The 26,303-nt window shown below is 40.7% G+C and overlaps 1 protein-coding gene across 5 annotated transcripts in view; it reads right to left on the bottom strand.

The window, feature by feature from the left end:
- Positions 1–455: 455 nt before the first annotated feature.
- The window catches only part of LOC140460761 (amine sulfotransferase-like), a 121,187-nt gene continuing 95,339 nt past the window's right edge, over positions 456–26,303 (bottom strand). For all 5 annotated transcript variants that reach the window (XM_072555462.1, XM_072555445.1, XM_072555436.1 and 2 more), the window contains 3 exons: positions 11,372–11,466; positions 8,850–9,021; positions 456–2,320 (listed from right to left, as the gene is read on the bottom strand). In XM_072555462.1, coding sequence (XP_072411563.1) covers positions 2,205–2,320; positions 8,850–9,021; positions 11,372–11,466 — 383 coding nt within the window. In that variant the 3' untranslated portion in view covers positions 456–2,204. The remainder of the gene's footprint in view (positions 2,321–8,849; positions 9,022–11,371; positions 11,467–26,303) is intronic.

Genomic DNA, 26,303 nt, shown 5'->3' with positions numbered 1-26,303 from the left:
TTTCATGTTGCCAGGCCAGTTTACTAATCTTCTCAATTCCATAAGTCCTGATCTTCTTTAAAACTCATTTACAACTTTACAGCTGATACAAACCTAGAAGTGAAACATTATGGGAAAAACTACTACTATGTCGGCAGGAATTAATACATTGAGACATCAGAATGGAATCATTTGATAAGGGAGAAGAAAACAGCAAAATAAAAGGGGGATGCACACTGTGTTAAAAATGTTATTAATTTAAAACGACAAATTATATGGTTAATAAGATTTATTTCTTCGCATCAATTTATACTATTCAAATCACTATTTGAAATAATCAATTATTGAAAAATTATGGAAGTTAATATGGAGATAAAGACCTCATGTTAACATTAGAAAATGTTGTCTATTAGTTTAAACATGATATAAAAAAAGTACATATTCAAGCAATTCATTACATATTAATTACTATTTCCATTAAATTTTCAGAACAGTGGGAAAATTTTCAAAGAGGCCAGCTACAAAAAAAATCTCAAAGAACATTTCCCTTAAAAGATAGCAAACAATTATTTACATGAGAAAGTAAAACAAGTTTTATTGTGTTTTTTAATAAACACAGGCCAGAATATCATAAATCACACCAAATCACAACATTTTTGACAATATCCTGGGTCGTTTGACTTCTCTCCACTCCAAACAAAATAAATCCATTCCCAATATAATTAAACAATCTTATTATCAATAAAGCTGTGCCCAGGCAAAATGTAAATGCATGGGGGCTAGAGGGGAAAGTCATCCAGTTGCTAGAGTCATACCTGACAAAGGAGCCAGGATTGCTCCACTTAGGAGCTTTCCAGAGATGACACAAGTCCAGGGCATTGCAACAGAAGATCCTCAGCAAGTGTTCTCAGCCCAAAAATCATCAAATTCATCCATCACCATGGGACCATCATTTTAGTACCACCCTTGTAATAGTGATTCTATACTATTCAGTAGCATTCAAATTACTGTTACTGAACAAGCTTTTGCCAATCTATAGCTGAACCAGGACTTCATCCAGCCTGGGATGACCAGTGTCAGATAACATTTGCACTATATCTAGACAAAGGGAATGCTTATCTTCAACAAATAATGCCTAATCAGCTCACGTTCATAACCACCAGTGAGTCTTCCTCTAATCAGTATCTATGACGTTCCAATTTACCAGAAACTTAATCAATTAACCACTTTATCGTTTGGTAGCTGCAAAGCTAAAGCATACACCACGGGCAGAATTTTTAACTGATTGTTTTACTTGAAACAACAGGGCCATAGAGGACTGTGGAGTAGTTGGAATCTTTGAGGACAGCAGTGGACAGTTCCGTCGAAGGGAGCAAGGCCGAGCCCCTGGGACCATCCAGGAATAAGGAAGCTCTGCAGCAGCAGCGGAAATTTTCTGGCCCCTTATAGCATTTCCTGAGGCCATGTTCATGCTTTGTGAGAGAAGTAGGAGAAATCAATTTCTAACAGTGTGCCATTATTTTTTTGGAATGCATGGTGATAGCTGTGAGGTGGCGTGAATGGAACACAAACACCAGCATTTTCCAGATTGGACGGAAAGGCCTGGACCTGTGCTGTAAATGTAATTTTATGTAAATGTACTTAGCATTTCATAGTGATCAATTTTTAAATTTTACAGTGGAATATCTACATTTATACATCTTTTTCATGGAAAAATAAAACAACTAACTACTTGAAAAGAACTTCAGAAACTAGCACATCCAAACTTGTTAGACTACAAAAGAAATCAAGTACATGCATGCTCCAGAAATCCATAAATTTTCCCAGGTCTGAACTTTGAGAAATACATGACAATATTCTAAATTTTTAAAGCAAATAGTATGTCACTGTTCTATGTTTTGCACAATGATTGAAAATCTTGAGTATTTGTCTCATTATTTCCAATGCAGAATTTAGAACCATATTCTCCAACCATAAAACACAAGAAATCCAGATTATCAATTTTTGCTAATCCACAGGATTTGATTGATCAATAGTAATCAAATGCTTAATGCTTGCTTGCATCTAAACTTTCATACATTGAATGTTCGTCTGTATTTAAAATGTATAAATTTACCCTTCAAAGTATAATTCTCCACAAATACCCTGTTTAGACATACATATTCTCTTGTTCTCATTTTCCTTTGTTTCCAGAATATCACATACTGTTCATTGTTGCATTTGATTTATTCATTGTCCCAGATAAACTTTAAAGGCACATCCTTCATTTTTTCTTGGAAAACTCTATCAAACATTTCAGATTGAGCCACAGTGAAGTGATTTTTCCAGTCTCCAATTTTACCTGTAAAGAAGAGAATGTAATTCCATAAATAGGATCAATACAATCAGCAAATAAAGAGGTAGAGCAGGAGGGGATGGGAGGCTTTGGGATGTGGAATTGGGAGAACTTGGCTTTCAAAGTATTAATTGTGAACTCTTAACTTACTGTTGGTTGGTAGCTGCTTCTTCTGTTGCAGTTCTTAGTTCCTGTAGTACTCGTACTAATTACTGCAATCACGGTACGGTGGTGAAAGATGGCATTAAGTCCTTACATATGTAAAAAGTCTAATGCTTATTTTCAGATTATTGGCAAGGACATTCAAAAAGTATTTAAGAAAAGACTATTAAAGTCAAAGCTGTGGTGATCTTAGTCTTTGCATTTGATGACTAAATATTGCAGACTGACACATGCTGAGGGCCAGGACCACATGTTGAGGGATGTATCAAAGCTTGAGTCAGCCACTGCAACTTTGAATCATTAATTAATATATTTTTATAAATGTTATCAACAAAGCATATTTTGGGGGAAGATATTTTGGAGACACTGGAAATTTAAGATCAGCCATGATCTTATTGAATAGCAGCACCAGCTTAAGTGGTTAAGATTCATATTCATATTCCTAATTCATATTCCTTATGCCTGTAATTCCAGTAAAATATTTCGTATTGTGTGAATTGTACAAAGGAACATTGATTCAAAATAGAAACACAATTTTGACACAAAATCAAGATGTTCTCTTCACACAAAAAATGACCAACACACTGAACGAACTTCAAATTGACAGCAAAAACTCTGGGATATTCTGAGGGCCTTTCTACATTGATAAATTAAAGGGAACTGAACAGACTTTGCTTAATTTCCTTTGACATTTTTATTTCTTTTTCATAACAGTAGTTTGAGTTTCTAATGGCAAAAGAAATGTCACAAGAGACAATCCTGGTACAATATAACTTGTAGAAAAGTGTGTGTTGGTGCTCACCAATGCTGTCCTCAACCAGAGTTTGCAGGATCAATGAGACAGACCTAGTTAGCATGGGAAGGCAGCACTATGGTGCCTGTAGGCAAAACTTAATGTGGAAGAGTCACCCAGGCTCCACGATCTTTGACACATGCAATGCTTCTCAGACCCTGAGACTGGATGCAGATGACAAAAACAGAAATTCATTTCTTCATGGATATTTCACTTCCATAATCAGATCAGATGTGCAGGTCAGGTGAATTGGCCATGCTAAATTGCCCATAGTGTTCGGTACATTAGTCAGGGGAATGGTTCTGGGTGGGTTGCTCTTTGGAGGGTCGGTTTGGACTTGTTAGGCCGAAGGGCCTGTTTCCACATTGTATGGAATCTAAACCCATCACTGGCACATGTGGAAACCTGAAGACTTTAATTCACTTCATATGCAGCCTTCACTGGTATGCCAAGTTCCAATGTAGCCAACCAACAGGATTTCTTGGCACAGGGAGTCCCCACCCCTTACTGTGTCCCTTTTGTATTGTTCCATTGGCATGAACTGCCTTGTAACAGGTAGAAATATCTTCCATCTATGACGAACTCAGCAGCTTGTAAAAAGCCTGCTTTTTTGAGACCATCGCCAGAATTGAAAAGAAAACTAAGTTAGATTTCTACAAAGAGGACATTCTTGATGAGAAGGTGTGCAAAAATAGACTTTGTCTGAGACTGTTATGGAAATAATAGCTAGGTGTACAAAAAAAGCAAACTGAAATGGATATGAAATACTGGGTTTCAGCCTTTTGTGCTGCAAAGTACTCTGGTTGTTCACGAGGAGCATGAAGGTATTTCTAAAAAGGAAGGAAAGTAGAAAAGAAAGAGGTTAGAAAGGAACAAAGTGACTTAAATCTTTAAGTTATGGGAGCAGCTCAGGTACACTCTAGTGTGTGTCAGAGGTGGCCAAACCATGAACTGGGGTGTTATCATATTCTCATTAAAGAATCTCTGGAAAGTTATGCTACTAGCATGAGGATTTGTAGAATTGTGCCTTGCTGGTAGTAACTGGAGATATTTTCCTAACTAACCTATTCAGGCATATTACCACACACCCCTGGAGCAGGTGAGACATGAACCCAGTTCTCCTGGCTCAGAAGTAGGGACTCTACCACTGCACCATGAGGGCCTTTAGTGGTAACTACATTCGGAGAACTTGAATAGATTGCAACTGGTCGTGAAAACGGTGAGATCCATTGAGTGGGAAAAGAAAAGGAACTTGTACACAAGAGGCACTGTTTATATGACTTTGAGACCACACTTGGGATAGCTTAAGGATTCATTTCTTTTAAGGTTATTAATTTTTACGAGGGATTATAAAACCTTTACAAGATAACTTGCAAACTCCCAGTATCAACAGGGCCATTTTTTTCCAGAAGATTTCGCTGTAATTTTGGACCTTTTCTTGATGAATTTTGGAATAGCATTATTGAAATTTACAGCATGGGAAGAGGCCATTTGGCCGATCATGTCCACATCAGCCAACATGTAGCTATCCAGTCCAATCCCAGTTTCCAAGTTTTTAACCATAGACTTCTAGCAGCGCGTTCTCGATTCCCAGTGTTCTCTGGATGAAAACAAAAGCGGATCAAATCCCCTCAAAATCTTTAATATTTACCCTAGATCGAAGCTTTCTATTTATCGACACCTCAATCCAGGAGATAATATCTTCTTATCCACTCTATCAAGATCCTTAATAGTTTTATATATTTCATCTAGGGTCTTCCCTCAGCCTCCCCATTCCAATAAACCAGCTATATTCAGGGATCTGTGGAATGCAATCAAAGATCTTTCTGTTCCACATATATCTGACTATCCTGCGATTTGTTGTGTATTATCATGCTTCGTTAACATCTTAATCTTAACACCAATAGCAACGAGTGGCTTTAGTCACATAATATTTAGTGTTCAAACTGTATTAAAAAATATCGTAAGGAGAAAATGAACAAGGGCAGCTCTGGATTCAATTCATTATCGTTAGGCGTGGAAGGAGTGGTCAGGATGTGACCAGACAGAATGGTAATCAGCCAATCCTTCTATCACATCCACGGAAGCAGTAAGAGGTGAGAAATTTCTGATCACTCATGGTTGACACAGAACAGTGCCCCTCAAGCTGTCTCCCTAAAACAGAGAGGGAGAGAGAGAGAGAGAAAGAGCACAAGAGTGAGACACAGACAGGTGCCTTTGGTCCTTTGATGACAATAGCTATTTACACACAGATGGATGCAACACTAAAGCTCTGCCTGAAACAACTCCACTGGGTGGCTGTTACAAATCCAAACACTAATCACAAAAATCTGTACAACAGGAATGCTCATCAGACACTTAGCTGCTAAGGGCACCATGCTCCCATATGATTTTCTGATCATTTTCTATTTTTTCCCCCAGTGAGTACACTGACCTCAGAGTCTAAATCCCTGTTGTGTTCCAAAAGTAGAAAGTGCAGCACCAGGAACACAAATTTAGAATACAACAGCAAAAAAAGGTTATGGTGAATGTTTATAAAACACACATTCAATCTCAATCAGATTACTGTGCCCATTTCATAGCATTATACTTCAGGAAATGCGAAGGCATTAGTAGAGTACAGAGTGAATAGTCCTGGAGACAGACTTCAAGTAGGGTACATGGATAGATTATCAAAACTGTGATTATTCTCCTTCGAGAAAAGAAACTTGGAAGGAGATTCAATAAAGGTATGGGGACAAAACAGGTAAGAAAAAAGGAATCCCTTTGGTGTAAGAATTGAGAATGAAAGCACATTGATGTGATGTGATTGGCAAAAGTCAGACAGTCATAAATGTACCGCATGGAAACAGATCCTTCGGTCCAACTCGTCCATGCTGACCAGATATCCTAACCTAATCTAGTCTCATTTGCCAGCATTTGGCCCATATCCCTCTAAACCCTTCCTATTCATATACCCACCCATTTCTGATGAAGGGCTCCTGCCCGAAACATCGATTTTCCTGTTACTCAGATACTGCCTAATCTGCTGGGCATTTCCAACACCACTCTAATCTTGGCCCTGATCTTACTTGAGTCGTTCTTTTATTCCTGACACACCTATAAAAAGTTTAGGGTTTTCCTTGATCCTACCTGCCAAAGACTTCTCATGTCCCATCCTAGCTCTTCGTAGCTCTCTCTGGGTCCTTCCTGGCTAACTTGTAACTCTCAAATGCCCTAACTGAGCCTTCATGTCTCATCTTCACATAAGTCTCCTTCTCCCCCTTGACAAGATATTCAACTTCTTTGGTAAACCATGGCTCCCTCGCTCCCTCACTTCCTCTTTGCCTGACAGGTACATACTTATCAAGGGTACACAGTAACTGTTCCTTGAACAAGCTCCACATTTCAATTGTGCCCATCCCCTCCAGTTTCCTTCCTCATTCTATGCATCCTAAATCTTGCCTAAATGCATCGTAATTGTCTTTCCCCCAGCTATAACTCTTGCCCTGCAATATACACCTATCCCTTTCCATTGCTAAAGTAAGTATAACCGGATTGTGGTCACCAGCACCAAAGTGCTCACCTACCTCCAAATCTAACACCTGGCCTGGTTCATTACCCAGTACCAAATCCAATGTGACCTCACCTCTATAGGCCTATCTGCATACTGTGTCAGGAAACCCTCCTGCATGCACTGGACAAAAACTGACCCATCCAAAGTACTCAAACTATCGTGTTTCCAGTCAATATTTGGAAAGTTAAAGTCCCCGATAATAACTACCCTGTTACTTTCGATCCTTTCCAGAATCATCTTTGCAATCCTTTCCCCTACATCTCTGGAACTTTTTAAAGGCCTATAGAAAGCTCCCAACAGCTCCTTACCTGTTTCTAACCTCAGTCCATACTACCGCAGTAGAGGAGTCCTCATCAAACGTCCTTGCTGCCACCATAATACCATCCTTGACTAACAATGTCACACCTCCCCCTCTTTTACCACTGTCCCTGTTCTTACTGAAACATCTAAAACCTGGAACAACCGTATTTGTCCCGGCTCTATCCGTGTCTCTGAAATGGCCATAACATCGAAGTCCCAGGTCCCAACCCATGCTGCAAGTTCACCCACCTTTTTCTGGATGCTCCTGGTGTTGAAGTAGACACACCTTCCTGCCTGCCGGTACACTCTTGCGCCCTTGAAACTTTATTTATGGCCTTACTACTCTCAACCTCCTGTACACTGGAGCTACAATTCAAGTTCCCATGCTCCTGATGAATTAGTTTAAACCCTCCCGAAGAACAATAGCAAACATCCCTCCACCAGGATATTGGTACCCCTCAGGTTCAGGTGTAGACCATCCCATTTGTTGAGGTCCCATCTACCCCACAATGAGGCCTAATTATCCAGGTATTTGAATCCCTCCCTCCTGCACCATCCCTGGAGGCATGTGTTCAACTGCTCTCTCTTCCTATTCCTCGCCTCACTATCACGTGGCATGGGTAACAAACCAGAGATTACAATTTGTTCTAGCTCTAAGCTTCCATCCTAACTCCCTGAATTTCTGCTTTACATACAGTAGGATACACATGTGGTAGAAGGCTGTTTACGTGATTGGAGGCCAGTGGTCATTGGGATACCATAGGTTCCGTTACTGATCATGGCATATATGAACGATTGGAAACAAAATGCAAATAGTGGTTGTGATTAGTAAGTTTGCAGGTGACATGAAGGTTGACAGTGAGGAAGAAGGTCTTAGATAACAGAAGGATACATTTGGATTGGTCAGTAGTGCAGATGGAATTTAACCTAAGTAAGTGTGAGGTGATACACTTTGGAAGTAGTAACAAGACAAAGGAATACCTAAAGAATGGCAGGACACTAGGAAGCCTAGAGGAACCAAGGGATCTTGAGGGGTACTTGTCTACAGATCCTGAAGGCAGCAGGACAGGTTAATAAGGTAGTTAAGCAGCATAAGAGACACTTGCCTTTACCAGTTTAAGGTCATGTTTAAGCTGTACAAAAAACTTTGGTTAGGGCGCTACTGGAGCAGTGTGTGCAGGTGTGGTCACCACTCGATAGGAAGGATGTGACTGTACCGGAGGAGGCAGAGATTCACTGGGATATTGCCAGGAAAGGAGCAGTTTAGCTATGAAGAGAGGTTGGATAAGCTCATTGTTTCCTTTAGAGCACAGAAGGCTGAGGTGGACCTGATTAAGGTGTATAACATTATGAGGGACATGGACAGTGTGAATAGGAACTATCTGTTTCCCTTAGTTGAAGAGTCAATAACAAGGGAACATAATTTTAAGGTGAAATGCAGCACATTTGGAAGAGATTTGAGGAGAGATTTTTCACTTCTGAGGAGTTATGGTATTCTGCAATGCACTGCCTGGAAAGGTAATTGAGGCTAGAAACTTCACAACTCTTAAAAAGTACATGTATGAGCAGTTAAAATGTCATAACATTCAAGGTAATGGGCCAAGTGCTGGAATGTGGGACTAGCATAGACTTATAGGTTTTTTTTTGATGGTGCAGATTTGATGAGCTAAAGGGCCTCTTATGTACTGTACCATTCTAGAATTCCATGAAATCATGCTAGGTACCTTTCCGAAGGAAAGTTCCTTCTTCAGATCTTTTGGGAATTCCTTCATAGTTGGCCATTGGATTCTTTTTCATAATATCAAACCTGCAGTGTTCTAACACGCTGTCCAGTTTTTCATCATCCAGCTGTCTTCCAACAAAGTTGCAAATTTTTTGTATTGATGCTCTAAGATCCTGTCAGGGGTCAATACAGTAAACACAGTTAGCTAACCTCGAAACTTTAAAAATGGCAACAGCCTCTTTGATACTTGAAAACTAAAATACTTTCACTCACTGTGAAATTCCTCATGAGATACCCTGTAAAACTGCTGAATCATTCCATAACAAGTGTGGTTAAGAATTGGGTAGGTGATGAAACTATTGATATATGAACTAATTTCTAGATATTTTGCTGCAGAATTTTAAGAATTAAACCTGCCAGAGTGCAATGGAAAGTTACTGATTCATCCCAGATCCAACGCTCAAAGGTAAAAGCCAATAACATGTTGGGAAATGTACTCTGGCTCTCATGTACATTAACATTGTAAATGCATTACAATCTTTTTTCTTGTGGTGAAAGAGTTTTGGCCAGGATTTGTTTCTGAATACTGGCTACTCCTGAGACGGAATTACATAAAGTGGTTAGGATTTTAAAACCAATTTGAGTAAAATAATCTTCTCAAGCCTGCACTCCTGGTATTGTCCCACAATACCAAGTTGTTTGCACATCTGATGTCTCTCAATCTTGTGTTCATTGATTAGTTGCGAGTCCTTGCTTATGGCCAGCAAACCTCAGTCAGAATTCATGAAACTACCTCTACTGAAGCCACAGCAATTCTTTTCGAATATTGTTCTTTTGATACAGCTTTGACTAAAATTCAAAGTTATTTAATTGACAGTAAACCACTTTGTGATACCACAAAGTCATGAAAGTGGTTGTATAATTGCAAGTTTTTTTTTAAGAAGCTGAACCGTGATCAAGCAATTTGATAATAACCCTCCTTCAGGATTTGTGCCTTGGTTGTGGAAACATGACTCAAATTATTATGTTAATACAGTGAAGTTTACACTTGTCTAAAATGTTCAATTTGGAAAATGTCTTGATATGTCATACAGTTCAGATATAGGTTAAATATAGATAGAACAACTGGTTATCAATAGTGAAAGTACATGAAGGAATTGAGTTAGATATCCAGATTTGGACTGAGCAGGAATGCATATAGTAAATGGGACTTCCATTCAATTTCATTCAACTAAACTATTATTATAGATGCTCAATAGCTAACAATACAAATTACTCACAAACACAACTTGCCTTATCCTACCAGAGCATTCCTTTAATCTCTACCTCTCAACCAATTAATAATGTAGATCACAAAATTACCTACAATTTCATGTATTTTCACCATTACTAACCTGTTATATGTGACAAATCAAATGCCTTCTGGAAGTCCACTGAGACAATATCTCCCATTCAGCATCTTTATGAATATCTCAAAATACAACTATATTAGCCATTTGATTATCTAATTTAATAAGCATATGTAAGTAATGCTTCACTTCAATTCAAAATGCGGCTATAAAATTCAACACAGGCAAATTTTATGAAAACAAATAGGCCACTTGAGCATATTCCTTATCCATTAATATATGTCTGAAAAAGCTAAAATCAAAGTGCTTTCCAAATAATGATAAACTTTGAAACTGTGGAGGTCTGAGGAATCCTGAGATCCATGTACATGACCATTAAAATATCAGGCGCAGTATATTAAAAAAAATCAAAATGATAAATAAAATGTTGGTTTTTATATAGAGCAGGCTAGGAAAAACAAACAGGTGAATATTATGCTGCAGCTGTACAGAGCTCTAGTTTGGACTTACCTGTTTCAGTTTTGGGAATTATATTTTGCTAATTTTTACACTGGGCATGGAGGGAGTTGATTAAGCATTTACTGGAATGGTCACTGGACTCCAATCATTAAATTATTTGGGAAAGATTGCATAATCAAGTGCAACACTCCCCTGAATTTCAAAAAGCAAGGGGTGGCTGTAAAGTTTTCAAACATTGAGGGGAAGTTGACACAGGGAAACTAATTCTGCTGGTTAGGGAGTCTAGCGCGAGGAGACAGTGTCATACAGTTACAGCCAGATTACTACTATTATCACAAACGTTTCTGTAAAGTACCATTAATAGTGTGAAATGTCCATGATTGTTTCACAAGAGCATCACAAAGCAAAACTTGAACTATTTTAGAGTAGATGGCATAAAGAAATTTGCATAAAGAAGGTGCTTTCAAGGAGCATCTTGAAGGAGGAAAGAGAGCTGGAGAAGTTCAGCTAAATAATTCCAAAATTTGAACACATGCATCTTAAGGCATTGCTGTTAATGCAGAGCAACTAAAATCAGGAAGCTTAACAGATCAGAATTAGAGAAGTGCTGATATCTTGAAAAGGTTGGAGAATTGCATGAAAGTACAGAAATAGTACATGGCCAACACCTGATCATATGAATATAGGAAAATGCATATTTTCAAAATATCATTACTTTCTTCAACTCTTCATAAGTCACGAACAAAAAGTTGAATTCATCCTTGTGAGCATACCACTCTCTGATATGGTCAAACCAGCAGCTGAATTCCACTGTTAAGAGAAAAAAAAATTAAGGTTATATTTCAGTTCAGTTGCTTTAATAATTATGAACAGTTAAACAAATTAAAATATATTTAGCACAATCTATACTATTTTGCACAAGTTAACATAATCAGATAAAGCAGAATACAAATCATTAATATGTTTCATAAAAAAGTCAGGCAAATACAGTTTGCTTCTTAAAATAAATACATAGATGGTAGCACCCAAGTATGACTATGTTGACTATAAATGGCCAGGATGTTTGAAGACCACACCATTGGCATAGCTGTGAATTAATGAAAAAAATTTGAAAAAGAAATCTACAATGCTTTAATTCAGGGTCTTTCTTTTCTGGAGTTAATGCCTGAAAATAATTGACCTTCCCAGCCTGCAATTTTCAATTAAAGCATCATCGAGCTAATTCATGAGAAAATGAATTTTACAAATCTAACTGCAACATAACTGTTCAAAGCATTTCAAAACTCCTATATTCCAGAACCACACATCACTATAAATTTCATTACACCAGTAAAAACTTTCATATTGTACCTTTCATGAATTAAAACATTTCAAGGCACTTTACTGTTAAAGTCAGGGAACAAACTTTGTTAAAGTGATAGTGTTGTGCAAACAATCCATCTTGGCCTCCTCTTGACATTCTCACCATCACACATGCAGCCTTCAGCCAGTTTCAGTAATTCATCATATCAAGAAACAGTTAATGGCAATGGACTTGGCAAAGGCCATGTGCCCTGACAACATTCCAGCCATAATCCCAATGATTTGTGCTGCAGAACTATATTCCAAGCCAAGTTGGTTTAGTACAGCGACAATTTTGGCATCTATCTAGCAATGTGGAAAATTGTCCAGGTATGTCTTGTGCAAAAAAGCAGGACAAATACAAAGTCAAATGTGGCCACTTACTGCTCCATCAGTGTGCTGTTAATGACCAGCAAAGTGATGGAGGTAGTTGACAACAGTGTCAATAAGCAGCACCCACACAGTAATAACCTAGTCGTTGGCATTGAAGTTTTGGTCCTGTCAGGTCTAATTAGCTCCTGACCTCATTCCAGAAATGGACAAGAAAAAGAGCTGAACTTATGAGGGGAAGTGAGGGTGACTACACTTGACATCAAGGCAGCATTTGACAGTGTGTGGCATCTAGGGTCCTGAGCAAAACTGGAGTCAGTGGGAAATCACTGCGGGACTGGGGGATGCAGGAGAATCTCCACAGTTGGAGTGATACTTAGGATAAAAAAAAGTTGTTGGAGGAAGTCAATTATCTCAGCCCAAGGATACGCTTGCTGGTGTTCCTATGGGTGGTGTCCTCTGCCCAATTATTTCCAGCTGCTTCAATGACTTTGCTTCTTTCATAAAGCAGGATAGAATGTTCACAGAGATTGCCCAGTGTTCAGCAACATCAGTCACTCATCTGAAGCAGTTTGTGACAGCAGCAAGACCTGGACAACATTCAGGCTTGGACTGATGAGTGGCATATAACATACACATCTCACTTAATTTCCAGATAATGACCATTTCCTTGACATTCAATGGCATCACCGCCACCACTAACAACATCCTCCGGATTACACTTGACCAGAAACCTAAGTATGCAGGTCATATAGATATTATGGCTATAAAGACAGGTCAGCAATTGGGAATTATGTGCCATGTAACTTAAATCCTGCCTTCCAATGCCTGTCCACTATATATAAAGCACAAGTCAGAACAGTGATAGAATACTCTCTAGTTCAAAGATAGCCCAATAATAGTCAGGAAACTGGTCACCATGCTGGACAAAGCAGCCTGTTTGACTGGCACTCCACTGAAGACCTTCAATATTCACTCCCTCCAGCACTGATGCACTGTGGTGACAGGGTCTACTAACTATAAGAAGCACTGCGTAACCCAACAAGCTCTCCAGACAACACCTTCCAGACCCAGAATCTCTACCATTTAGAAGAACAAGACAGCAGACACATGGGAACACCAAGTTCCTCTTCCAGCCATATATCACCCTGAATTGGAACTATTTTATTGATTCTTCACTTCCACGGGATCATAGAACATAGAACATAGAACAATACAGCACAGAACAGGCCCTTTGGCCTTTGATGTTGTGCCCATCTTTGAACTAATCCAAGGCCATCTCCCTACACTATCCCATCATCATCCATGTGCTTATCTAAGGGTTGATTAAATCTTCCTAATGTGGCTGAGTTATCTACATTAGCAGGTAGGGCATTCCACGCCCTTGGAGTAAAGAGGCTGCCTCTGACATCTGTCTTAAATCTATCACCCCTCAATTTGTAGTTATGCCTCCTCGTACACGCTGACGTCATCATCCTAGGAAAAAGATTTTCACTGTCTACCCTATATAATCCTCTGATCATCTTGTATGTCTCTATCAAATCCCCTCTTAGTCTTCTTCTTTCCAATGAGAACAGACCCAAGTCTCTCAGCCTTTCCTCATATGAGCTTCCCTCCAGACCAGGCAACATCCTGGTAAATTTCCTTTGCACCTTTTCCAATGCTTCCACATCCTTCCCGAAATATGGCAACCAGACCTGTACACAATACTTCAAGTATAGCCGCACTAGTGTTTTATACAGATACAGCATGACACTACGGCTCAGGAACTTAATCCTTATACCAACAAAACCTAACACACCGTATGCCTTCTTAACAGTATTATCAACCTGGGTGGCAACTTTCAGGGATCTATGTACATGGACTCCAAGATCCCTCTGCACATTCACACTACCAACAATACTTCCCTTGACCCAGTATTCTGCCTTTCTATTATTCTTCCCAAGGTGAATCACCTCAAAATCCTGGAACACATTTCCTCACAGCACAGTGAGTCTACATACACCACATGTCGTGTATCCAGAAGGCAGCTTCAAAAAAGTTAAAAATCACACAACACCAGGTTATAGTCCAACAGGTATAATTGGAAGCACTAGCTTTTGGAGCATTGCTCCTTCATCAGGTGGTTCATCAATGTGGATTGTGGTTGATTGAACACAGGGGTAGTGAGAGGGAGGATATAGACACTAGGCTAACTAGAATACAAACATTCTAGAGACAATAAAAGCATTGATGTGATTTTCAGCAGCAGATGGATTGTATCAGAGCTGGAATCATGGAGGGAGAAGTTGGCAATCTTTGCGATGGAGAGGATATACTGTCAGGAGTTGAGTTTTGGGTTAAAGAGGTTGGAAATAGCTTGTTTCAACTAGAGAAAGGAGTGTGGATTAGTAGTTCAGTGCTGTTACCATCATGCCACCAGCTCCCTTACCCATTTTCACGTTCCAGCAAACATTTACAAACAGTATTAAGAAAAGGTATTGTTTGTGAATTTGCAGAACAAGATTTGTAAAACTCAGCTTCTTATGAAATGAAAAGATTCTGGGTAATCCAAGATGGAGGATGGGAAAAATTTCTGTCTGTAACAGGTTGCTCCTTTTTTGAGGTATTTTAGGTGTTGGAGGTGATTCCCTCAAATTCCAGGAGCAGCAATTACTGTTTTATATGCTGTTGCCATTGTTTTGGAACTTTGAAAAAAAAAGTCAAAACAACGGCACTTTCAAAAGGGAGGAAGACAGACAAAGACAGCAAGCACATGGTCTGTAAGGGAGAGAGAGAGAGATACCCACACTGCTAACTGACACAGCAGTGAATCTGCACAGTTACTGCCATTGTTGTTTGAATTCATGTATCGTTGGACATCGGAGTGTGTCTAGGAAAACTTAAACAGTGAAATTCACAACTGATCTTGGAGGAACCTATTTGGGAGAGATGATAGCACAGAAACAGAGAAGTAAATAGTTTTAAGTAAAACCTTGCTGTAAATCGACAATAGTTAGTAGAGTGGGTTCTTTCTTGATTGGGATCTGTCTCCTCATTAAATTTTAAATATATAAGCCATAAGTATTAAGTTAGTCTGCAGCAGTATTTTGTAGAGCAATAAGACGGTGCTATTTTCTTGGTCTATAGATTGGAAGGAGCAAAAAGGCCTTTAGTAGAGTGATATGCTCTTCTTGTCAGATGTGGGAGTTTCAGGAGAGTTTAAGGGCTACTGAGGTTTATATCGGCAATAAATGTAATTGGTTGTGAATCCTGTCAGATCAAATGGATTGGTTAGAGCAACAATTAGAGGCAATGAGGAACTAGGGTATGTGATAGATGGCAGTTAAAGGAAGGGAGAAAAGCCGCAGATACAGTCAGGTAGATGGGTTAACACCAAGAAAGGTAGGAGAGGTAGGTAGGTAGTACAGGAGTGTTCTGTGGCTATCCCCATGCTGTTTTGGAAAATGTAGGGGTGATGGACTTTCAGGGCAATGTAGCAGGAACAGCCAAGTCTCTGGTCTCAAAACTGGCTCTAATGTAATGAGGGGTATATCGGGTTCCAAGCGATCAATTGTGTGAGGGGACTCTCTAGTCAGGGGCACAGACAGACGAATCTGCGGCTAGCAGCGAAAAATCAGAATGGTGTGCTCCCTCCCTGGTGCCAGGATCAAGGTCTCAGAGAGGATGCAGAATGTTCTCAAAGGGAAAAGGCAGGAGGTCATTGTACACATTGGTATCAACGACACAGGAAGGGAAAAGCATGAGATTCTGAAGGGAGAATATAGAAAGTTAGAAAGGAGTTTAAAAAGGAGGTCCTCAAGGGTAGTAATATCTGGATTACACCCGGTGCTATAAGCTAGAGAGGGGAGGAATAGGAGGATAGCCCAGATGAATGCGTGGCTGAAGAGTTGGTGTATGGGAGAAGGATTCACATTTTTGGATCATTGGAGTCTCTTCTAGGGTAGAAGTGCCTTGAACCAGAAGGATGGATTGCCCCTGAATTGGAAGGGGACTAATTTATTGGCAAGGAGATTTGCTAGAGCTGCTCAGGAGGATTTAAACTAATTTTTTTTGGGTGGGGGGGACCCAGGGAGATAGTGAGAAAAGAGATCAATCTGAGACGGGTACAGTTGAGAACAAAGGCAAGTCAAACAGTCAGGGCAGGTAGGGACAAAGCAGAGAACAAGGTAAGACTGTTAAATTAAACTGCATTTATTTCAATGCAAGAGGCCTAACAGGGAAGGCAGATGGACTCAGGGCATGGTTAGGAACATGGGACTGGGATATCATAGCAATTACAAAAACGTGGCTCAGGGACAGGCAGGACTGGCAGCATAATGTTCCAGGATTAAGATGCTATAGGAAGGATAGAAAGGGAGGCAAGAGAGGAGGAGGAGTGGCGTTTTTGATAAGGGATAGCATTACAGCTGTACTGAGGGAGGGTATTCCCGGAAATACAGCCAGGGAAATAACTTGGGTGGAACTGAGAAATAAGAAAAGGATGAGCCCCATATTGGGATTGTATTATAGACCCCTAATAGTCAGAGAGAAATTGAGAAGCAAACGTGAAAGGAGATCTCAGTTATCTGTAAGAATAATAGGGTGGTTATAGTAGGGGATTTTAACTTTCCAAACATATTCTGGGACTGCCATAGTGTTAAAAGTTTAGATGGAGAGGACTTTGTTAAGAGGGTACAAGAGATTTTTTTAAGTTAGTATGTGGATGTACCTACTAGAAAAGGTGCAAAACCTGGCTTACTCTTGAGAAATAAGGCAGGACAGGTGACTGAGGTGTCAGTGGGGGAGCACTTTGGGGCCAGCAACCATAATTCTGTTAGTTTTAAAATAGTACTGGAAAAGGATAGACCAGATCTAAGAGTTGAAGTTCTAATCTGGAGGAAGGCTAATTTTGATAGTATTAGGCAAGAACTTTCAAAAGCCGATTGGGGCCAGATATTCACAGGTAAAGGGATGGCTGGAAAATGGGAAGCCTTCAGAAATGAGATAACGAGAGACCAGAGAAAATATATTCCTGTTAGGGTGAAAGGAAAGGCTGGTAGGTGTAGGGAATGCTGGATGACTAGAAAAAATTGAGGGTTTGGTTAAGAAAAAGAAGGAGGTCTATGTCAGGTATAAACAACAGAGATCAAGTGAATCCTTAGAAGAGTATAAAGACAGTAGGAGTATACTTAAAAGGTAAATCGGGAGGGCAAAAAGGGGATATGAGATAGCTTTGGCAAATAGGGTTAAGGAGAATCCAAAGGATTTTTACAAATACATTAAGTAACTAGGAAGCAAATAGGCCCAGGAGAAAGTGAGGACTGCAGATGCTATAGATCAGAGCAACACATTTTACAGCAAATAGGGCCCCTCAAAGATCAGCAAGGAGGCCTTTGTGAGGAGCCGCAGGTGCTGGGGGAGATACTAAATGAGTATTTTGCATCAGTGTTTACTGTGGAGAAGGATATGGAAGATATAAAATGTAGAGAAATAGATGGTGATATCTTGAAAAATGTCCATATTGCAGAGGAGGAGGTGCTGGACGTCTTGAAACGCATAAAGGTGGATAAGTTCCCCAAGACCTGATCAGGTTTACCATAGAACTGTGGGAAACTAGGAGGTGATTGCTGGGGCTCTTGCTGAGATATTTATATTATCAGTAGTCACAGTTGAGGTGCCAGACACTGGAGGTTGGCAAATGGGACCAAATTAGGTTGGGATATCTGGTCAGCATGGGCGAGTTGGACTGAAGGGTCTGTTTCCACGCTGTACATCTCTACGAGTCTTGAGATAGCAGCCACATAATCTATGTCTAAAAAACAGTGTTTGTGATTTCAGTTTTCCCCTATAAATTAATTGCAATTGGCTCAAGATAGCACAAGGGAATTGGCCATGTTAAACTGCCCATTGTGTTCAAGGATGTGGAGGGGCATTATTCAGGGGTAAATGTAGAGTAATGGGTAGGGGAATAGGTCTGCGTGGCTTATTCTTCGGAGGGTCGGTGGACTTGTTGGGCCAATGGCCCATTCCCACTGTGTAAGAATTCTATGATGATTCCCCCTGTGCCCTTTCCCTAGGGGCAGCACAGTGGCTCAGTGGTTTCACTGCTGCCTCACAGTGCCAGGGACCCAGGTTCAATTCCAGCCTTGGGTGACTTTCTGTGTGAAGTTTGCACATTCTCCCTGTGTCTGCGTGGGCTTACTCCTGGTTCTCCGGTTTCCTCCCACAACCCGAAGATGTGCAGGTCAGGTGAATTAGCCATGCTAAATTCCCATTGTGTTAGGTGCATTAGTTGGGGTAAATATAGGGTAGGGGAATGGGTCTGGGTGGGTTACTCTTCGGTGGTGTGGATTTGCTGGGCTAAAGGGCCTGTTTCCATACTGTAAGGAATCTAAAAAAAAATGCAGAGGAGGTATCAAGAGTGGTGGCATTTGGGGAGGTAGAGTTAGCTGTCATCATTGTACATCTGGAACCTGATATAATGTTTTGGAATAATGTAATAATTGATGGCCAACATAAAGATGAGAAACAGGAATACTGAGGAGAAATCTTCAGGGAACTCCTGGATATCAAAGAGTGGAATAAAATAAGGGCTTTTTCACACAGCTTAGAATAGAGGGTAGGCATACAGGGTCAACTGTAGTGTCTGCATCCAAAAATGATATCCCCAAGTGAGATTAAAGGTTCATTGAACATAACAATAAGAAATTGTTGCAGACTGGAAACATATGTGAGAACAGGCTGTTCTGGTCACCCTTCAATAAGAAGGATGTTGTTAAAGTTGGGATGGTGCAGAAAAGATTCACAAGGATGTTGCCTGGCCTGGAGTGTTTGATATATTAGGAATAGGCTGAATAGACTGGGGTTTTTAATCGTTGAAGTGTCGGAGGCTGAGGGATGACTTTGTAGAGGTTTATAAAATCATGAGGGGCATGAATAGGGTCTTTTTCCGAGGACAAGGGAGTCCAAAATTAGAGGGCATATATTTAAAGGGAAAAGATTTAAAAAGGACCTGAGGGATAACGTTTTCATGCATAAGATGTCGCGTGGATGGAACGAGCTGCCAGAGGAAGTGGTGGATGCATATATAATTACAACATTTAAAAGGCATTTGGATGGATACTTGTTTTTAACCTCCAAACACAGAGGAATGCTTGGGGAAAGTACTCAGAAGAGATGATTCAGCACATAACATCAAAACCAGCATACTATAATATTCGAGACAAGAGACAATAGGTGCAGGGGTAGGCCATTCTGCCCTTCGAGCCAGCACCACCATTCATTATGATCATGGCTGATTATCCTCAATCAGTATCCTGTTCCTGCCTTATCCCCATAACCCTTGATTCCACTATCCTTAAGAGCTCTATCTAACTCTTTCTTGAAGGTATCCAGAGACTTGGCCTCCACTGCCTTCTGGGGCAGAGCATTCCATACACCCACCACTCTCTGGGTGAAGAAGTTTCTCCTCAACTCTGTTCTAAGTGGCCTACCCCTTATTTTTAAACTGTGTCCTCTGGTTCTGGACTCACCCATCAGCGGAAACATGCTTTCTGCCTCCAGAGTGTCCAATCCTTTAATAATCTTATACGTCTCAATCAGATCCCCTCTCAACCTTCTAAACTCAAGCGTATACAATCCCAGTCGCTCCAATCTTTCAACGTAAGATAGTCCCGCCATTCCGGGAATTGACCTCGTGAACATAAGCTGCACTCCCTCAATAGCCAGAATGTATTTCCTCAAATCTGGAGACTAAAACTGCTCACAATATTCCAAGTGCCGTCTCACCAGGGCCCCGTACAGCTGCAGAAGGACCTCTTTGCTTCTTTACTCAATCCCTCTTGTTATGAAGGCCAGCATGCTATTAGCTTTCTTCACTACCTGCTGTACCTGCATGCTTGCTTTCATTGACTGATGTACAAGAACACCTAGATCTTGTTGTACTGTCCCTTTGACTCCATTTAGGTAGTAATCTGCCTTCCTGTTCTTGCCACCAAAGTGGATAACCACACATTTATCCACATTAAACTGCATCTGCCATGCATCTGTCCACTCACCCAGCCTGTCCAGGTCACCCTGTATTCTCCTAAAATCCTCCTCACGTTTCACACTGCCACCCAGCTTTGTGTCATCAGCAAATCTGTTAATATTACTTTTAATACCTTCATCTATATCATTAATGTATATTGTAAAAAGCTGCAGTCCCAGCACTGATCCCTGCAGCACACCACTGGTCACCACCTGCCATTCCAAAATGGAGCCGTTTATCACTACTCTTTGTTTCCTATCAGCCAACCAATTTTCAATCCATGTCAGTATTTTGCCCCTAATACCATGTGCCCTAATTTTGCTCACTAACCTCCGATGTGGGACTTTATCAAAGGCTTTCTGAAAGTCCAGGTATACTGCATCCACTGGATCTCCCTTGTCCATCTTCAGAGTTGCATCCTCAGAAAATTCCAGAAGATTAGTCAAGCATGATTTCCCCTTCATAAATCCAAGCTGACTCTGACCTATCCTGTTACTGCTATCCAGATGTGTCATAATTTCATCCTTTATAATTGACTCCAGCATTTTTCCCATCGCTGAGGTCAGACTAACTGGTCTATAATTCTTTGTTTTCTCTCTCCCTCCTTTCGTAAAAAGTGGGACAACATTAGCCACCTTCAAATCCGCAGGAACTGATCCTGAATCTATAGAACATTGGAAAAAGATCACCAATGCATCCACGATTTCTAGAGCCACCTCCTTCAGTACCCTGGGATGTAGACCATCAGGCCCCGGGGATTTATCAGCCTTCAGACCTAACAGTCTCTCCAACACCAATTCCTGCCTAATGTAAACTCCCTTCAGTTCAGGTCCTTCAGCCACTATTACATCTGGGAGATTGCTCGTGTCTTCCCCAGTGAAGACAGACCTGAAGTACCAATTCAACTCTTCTGCCATTTCTTTGTTCCCCGTAATAAATTCTGTCTTCAAGGGCCCAATTTTAGTCTTAACCATTTTTTTGCCTTTCACATACCTAAAAAAGCCTTTACTATCCTCCTTCATATTTTTGGCCAGTTTACCTTCGCACCTTGTTTTTTTCTTTGCGTATTTCCTTTTTAGTAATCCTCTGTTGTTCTCTAAAAGCTTCCCAGTGCTCCGCTTTCCCACTCATCTTTGCTATGTTATATTTTTCCCTTTTGTCTTTATATGGTCCTTAACTTCCCTCATCAGCCACGGCCACTCCTCCTCCCCTTAGGATCTTTCTTCCTTTTTGGAATGAACTGATCCTGCATCTTCTGCAGTATACCCAGAAATACCTGCCATTGTTGTTCCACTGCCATCCCTGCTAGGGTATTGCACCATTGAACTTTGGCCAGCTCCTCCCTCATAGCTCCATAGTTCCCCTTATTCAACTAAAACATTGTCACTTCCGATTCTACCCTCTCCCTTTCAAACTGCAGATTAAAGCTTATTGTATTGTGGTCACTACCTCCTCATGGCTCCTTTACTTCGAGGTCCCTGATCAAATTTGTTTCGTTGCATAACACCAGATCCAGAATTGCCTTCTCCCTGGTAGGCTCCAGCACAAGCTGTTCGAAGAATCCATCTCAGAGGCACTCCACAAACTCCCTTTCTTGAGGTCCAGTACCATCCTGATTCTCCCAGTCTACCTGCATGTTGAAATCCCCCATAACAACTGTCATAATATCTTTGCAACAGGCTAATTTCAGCTCCTTATTCAACTTACACACTACATCCAGGCTACTGTTTGGGGGCCTGTAGATAACTCCTATTAGGGACTTTCTACCCTTAGAATTTCGCAGCTCTATCCACACTGACTCTACATCCCCTGATTCTAGGTCCCCCCACGCAAGGGACTGAATATCGTTCCTTACCAACAGGGCCACCCCACCCCCTCTGCCCTTCAGTCTGTCCTTACGATAGCACGTATAGCCTTGAATATTCATTTCCCAGGCCCTGTCTGCTTGAAGCCACGTCTCAGTTATCCCCACAACATCGTAACTGCCAATTTCCAAATGAGCATCAAGCTCATCTACCTTATTTCTAATGCTTCGTGCATTCATATATAATATTTTTAATTTGTTACTCCCCTCACCCTTCCTATCAATCCGTATTTCACTTGACCTTACAGTATGATCCTTTTGAGTTTTCTGCTCCATTGATTCCGTTGTCTTTCTTGACTTCTCTTGTTCTAACTTTCCCTTTAACTTCCTTCTTAAATTTCCAGTTTGTCCCCTCTCTCCCTCTATTTAGCTTAAACGCAGCTGTTTCACAGTTCACTGGACTTCGCCAATGGACCAGAAATTGAGATCAAGCTCCAAGTGCCAGCAATCACTGAGGTTCCTTGACGAGCTTGATGCTCACTTGTTGAATATGTCGAAAGTAGTTTATGATTATAAGCTAAGTGCATGTATCTGCCTGTATTCATTTTGATTGACCTTAAAGACCAGTTAAGGGACTTTCAGCCTAACATTACATCAACCTTGATTAGATTAGATTAGAATAGATTCCTTACAGTGTGGAAACAGGCCCTTCGGCCCAACAAGTCCACACCGACGCGCCGAAGCGCAACCCACCCATACCCCTACATTTACCCCTTATCTAACACTACGGGCAATTTAACATGGCCAATTCACCTGACCTGCACATCTTTGGACTGTGGGAGGAAACCGGAGCACCCGGAGGAAACCCATGCAGACACGGGGAGAACGTGCAAACTCCACACAGTCAGTCGCCTGAGGCAGGAATTGAACCCGGGTCTCTGGCACTGTGAGGCAGCAGTGCTAACCACTGTGCCACCATGACACCCTTGCTTAAATTTGTAGCCTGTTCAAGAAGGATGGTGGGAGATCATTGATCTTGGGCACAATTACAAAGGATGTTGACTTGACTGAGATTATTTTAGTGCCATGACATGGAATTGCAAGAAACAGGAGCATGGAATTGGGAGATGACACCAAGTTGAAAGACTTGAAGGAAAGGGGGGTTGCAGATGGAAAGGTCAGACTGAAGAATTAAGTCTGGGTTTTTGAGGTGGATATTCTTGATGACTTGAAGGTGCCAGTGTTGGACTGGGGTGGACAAAGTTAAAAATCACACAACACCAGGTTACAGTCCAACAGGTTTATTTGGAAGCACTAGCTGTCATTGGGTGATGAAGAAGTGGTGCTCCAAAAGCTAGTGCTTCCTATTAAACCTGTTGGACTATAACCTGGTGTTGTGTGATTTTTAACGATATTCTTGATGGCAGATTTGCAAAGGAGAGGAACTGCACCTAGAGAGATGGAAGTGCTCATAACATCCATTAGCAGGAGGGTCAAGAAAGGAAAATGAATGTTTAACAGTTTCATGGAAATGCATTCGAGATAGAAGAGGTACCTTTTGTAGACAAGGTGTTCTCAAAGAGGACATGACAAGAAATAGGAGAGAAATCATTGAAAGACTCCAGTTCTGAGCTGGAACAGATTACAAACTTGGAAGGAGTTTGGTTTAGTGAGTTACAGGAAGGGAATTAATAGTTACTAATTGAGGAGAAAAACAGTCATTCTCCCATTTTCCTTTAAATGAGAACATTGGGACCCCTGCTAAGTCTATTAGTTTTCACTGCTCCCAGGCAAAACTGGGTTAAAGTGTGAAAAAATGGACTCTGGCAGCACAGACCTAGTTCAGTATTCTTTTTGAAAGTCATATCTCCTGTACTTAACTCTAGACAAAATGCAGATTTCACATTATTTGTAATTAAAACTAGTACTTCTGAGGCTGGGGCTTTTTTTCCACTGGAGTCTAGGAGATAGAGGGGTGACCTTATAGAGGTTTATAAAATCAAGAGGGGCACAGATAAAGTGAATAGCAAAAGTTTTTTTTCCCCCTAATGTAGGGGAATTCAAAACTAGAGGGCATATTTTTAAGGTGAGAGGAAAAAGATTTAAAAAGGGCGTAACTTTTTACATACAGCGGGTGGTTCGTATGTGAATGATCTGCCAGAGGAAGTATTAGATGCAGGTACAGTTACAACATTTACAAGATATTTGGACAGGTACATGAATAGGAAAGGTTTGGAGTGATATGGGCTCAATGCAGGCAAGTGGGACTAGTTTAGTGTGGGAAATTGGTTGGCATGAACGAGTTAAACCGAAGGATCAGTTTCCGTGCTGCATGACTTTATGATTCTAAGTGGGGAATTGGATTTTAGTGAAACAAAATAATGTTTTTATGCAGCTAAAACTAAGAACTTATGCTCCCTTTCCTCTCAACTAATTGGCTTCCTATCTTTATTTAATTCCCTCTTCCAGATAAACAACTCAACATATCTTTACAACCATCCCTTCACCTTGCCAATTCATGTGACCTCATTAGTCCCATCCTACCAATCATAGTTATAGCCATCTCTGATCATTTTCTTGCACCACTATCTACCCACAAACTCTATCTGACACAACTGCTTGTGCATACATCACTGAAAAAAAAATCAATTCACTCCAACTTTGTTTTCAAAATCCCAACTGTCTAACCAACTGTCTAATCTGTGTACCACAATATTTCTGCAACTTCTGATTTGTTCAAATGCATCACTACCTCTCTCACACTGTGTGCTAATATAATCCTCATCTCAGGCCTCTTTAGGCCAAGTGACATCGATGTGAACAAATATGGTGAACAAATAATTTAACTATTCACCATTAGATCTTGATGGACCCCAATATGCACTTGGATCCTGTTCTCATCTGTCAAAACTGAATTCGAATGAGGTTTACTGTCATATGTTCTCACATGAGTACAGTGAAAAGTTTATATGTCACCACTTACAGCCACCATCTTAGGCATGAAAAAAGTACCCAGGTATATGATAACCACTAGCTTCCTTATTCTGTTGCAAGCAGGCTTCATAAACCCATCTCCTCCAGTAAAATGAACACCATTGACCTGCCATTTCTGTTCCTTCCCCTAGTCCCCTTTGACAAATTTCCTCTAATTTTTTCCACCGCCTCGCATTATTTCCTATTTTCACTCCTCTCTAAGCTCATTACGCTGATCAGACACACCTCCTGTTTGTGACTCTACTCCCATGAAACTGATCACCCAACCTCTCCCCAGTTCTCATGTTAACAGATATTGTTAATGGCTCTTTCTCTCTTTATGCATTGCTCTCATCCTTCCTAAAACCCTAACATTGACCACATCATCCTATCTCCAACCCCTTCCATTTCCAATATCCTTGAACTCAGCCTCCCATGTTCTATATTCCGTGGAGTTGAGGTTAACTAAACAATGGGGCTAGAGCCCTTACTTCCACCATATCCCATTCCTCATCGTAGAAATGCTGTTGACATTCATGAGATCCCAGTTAAATAATACCTTGATTTTAAAATTGTCTACCCTGTTTTCAAATCCCTTTGTGGCTTCACCACTTCCTTTCCCTGCAACCTCCTCTAACTCCATAACCATCTCAGACATGACCCAGATTTTCTGACGGCCATTTCTGAAACAAAAATGGAGATCCCTGTGGAATTTTCAGAATAGACTTCCCAGGGAATTGAAGATTCCACTGGGCAACTCCCCTTTGCTTGTAACCCTCTGAAAACATGAATTTAATTTGTAGAATTCTAAGGGCTCTGTGGAAGTATATAGTTATGCAGGAAAGCTTAGATGATTTAATATCTAATCAAGCTACTGAGTAACTGTTCAACTCAACCCGCCGCACTGCAAACTTACCTCCCCCAGACCTCAGATCTCTTACTTTCCCTAGTCCCCTGGCCCAACAAACCTCTCCCCAGAGACTGCATGCCACCACCATACCCAACCACACCATGGTACTCAAATCTCCCTCCTCAGCAGCTGTTCAAATGCCTGTGTGAGAACTGGACCTTTAGTTCAGAATATGGCAGCTGACCGCTGTGAAAAAGTGGGCCTGGTTCATCTTCCTTGGCATTTCCAAGCTATGATGGAACTGTCAGAATACTACTATGGCTCTGTATTGCTGAAGG

This window comes from Chiloscyllium punctatum, chromosome 3 (assembly GCF_047496795.1).
Source record: "Chiloscyllium punctatum isolate Juve2018m chromosome 3, sChiPun1.3, whole genome shotgun sequence".
NCBI lineage: Eukaryota > Metazoa > Chordata > Chondrichthyes > Orectolobiformes > Hemiscylliidae > Chiloscyllium > Chiloscyllium punctatum.
This window is presented reverse-complemented; position numbering and strand designations above follow the sequence as displayed.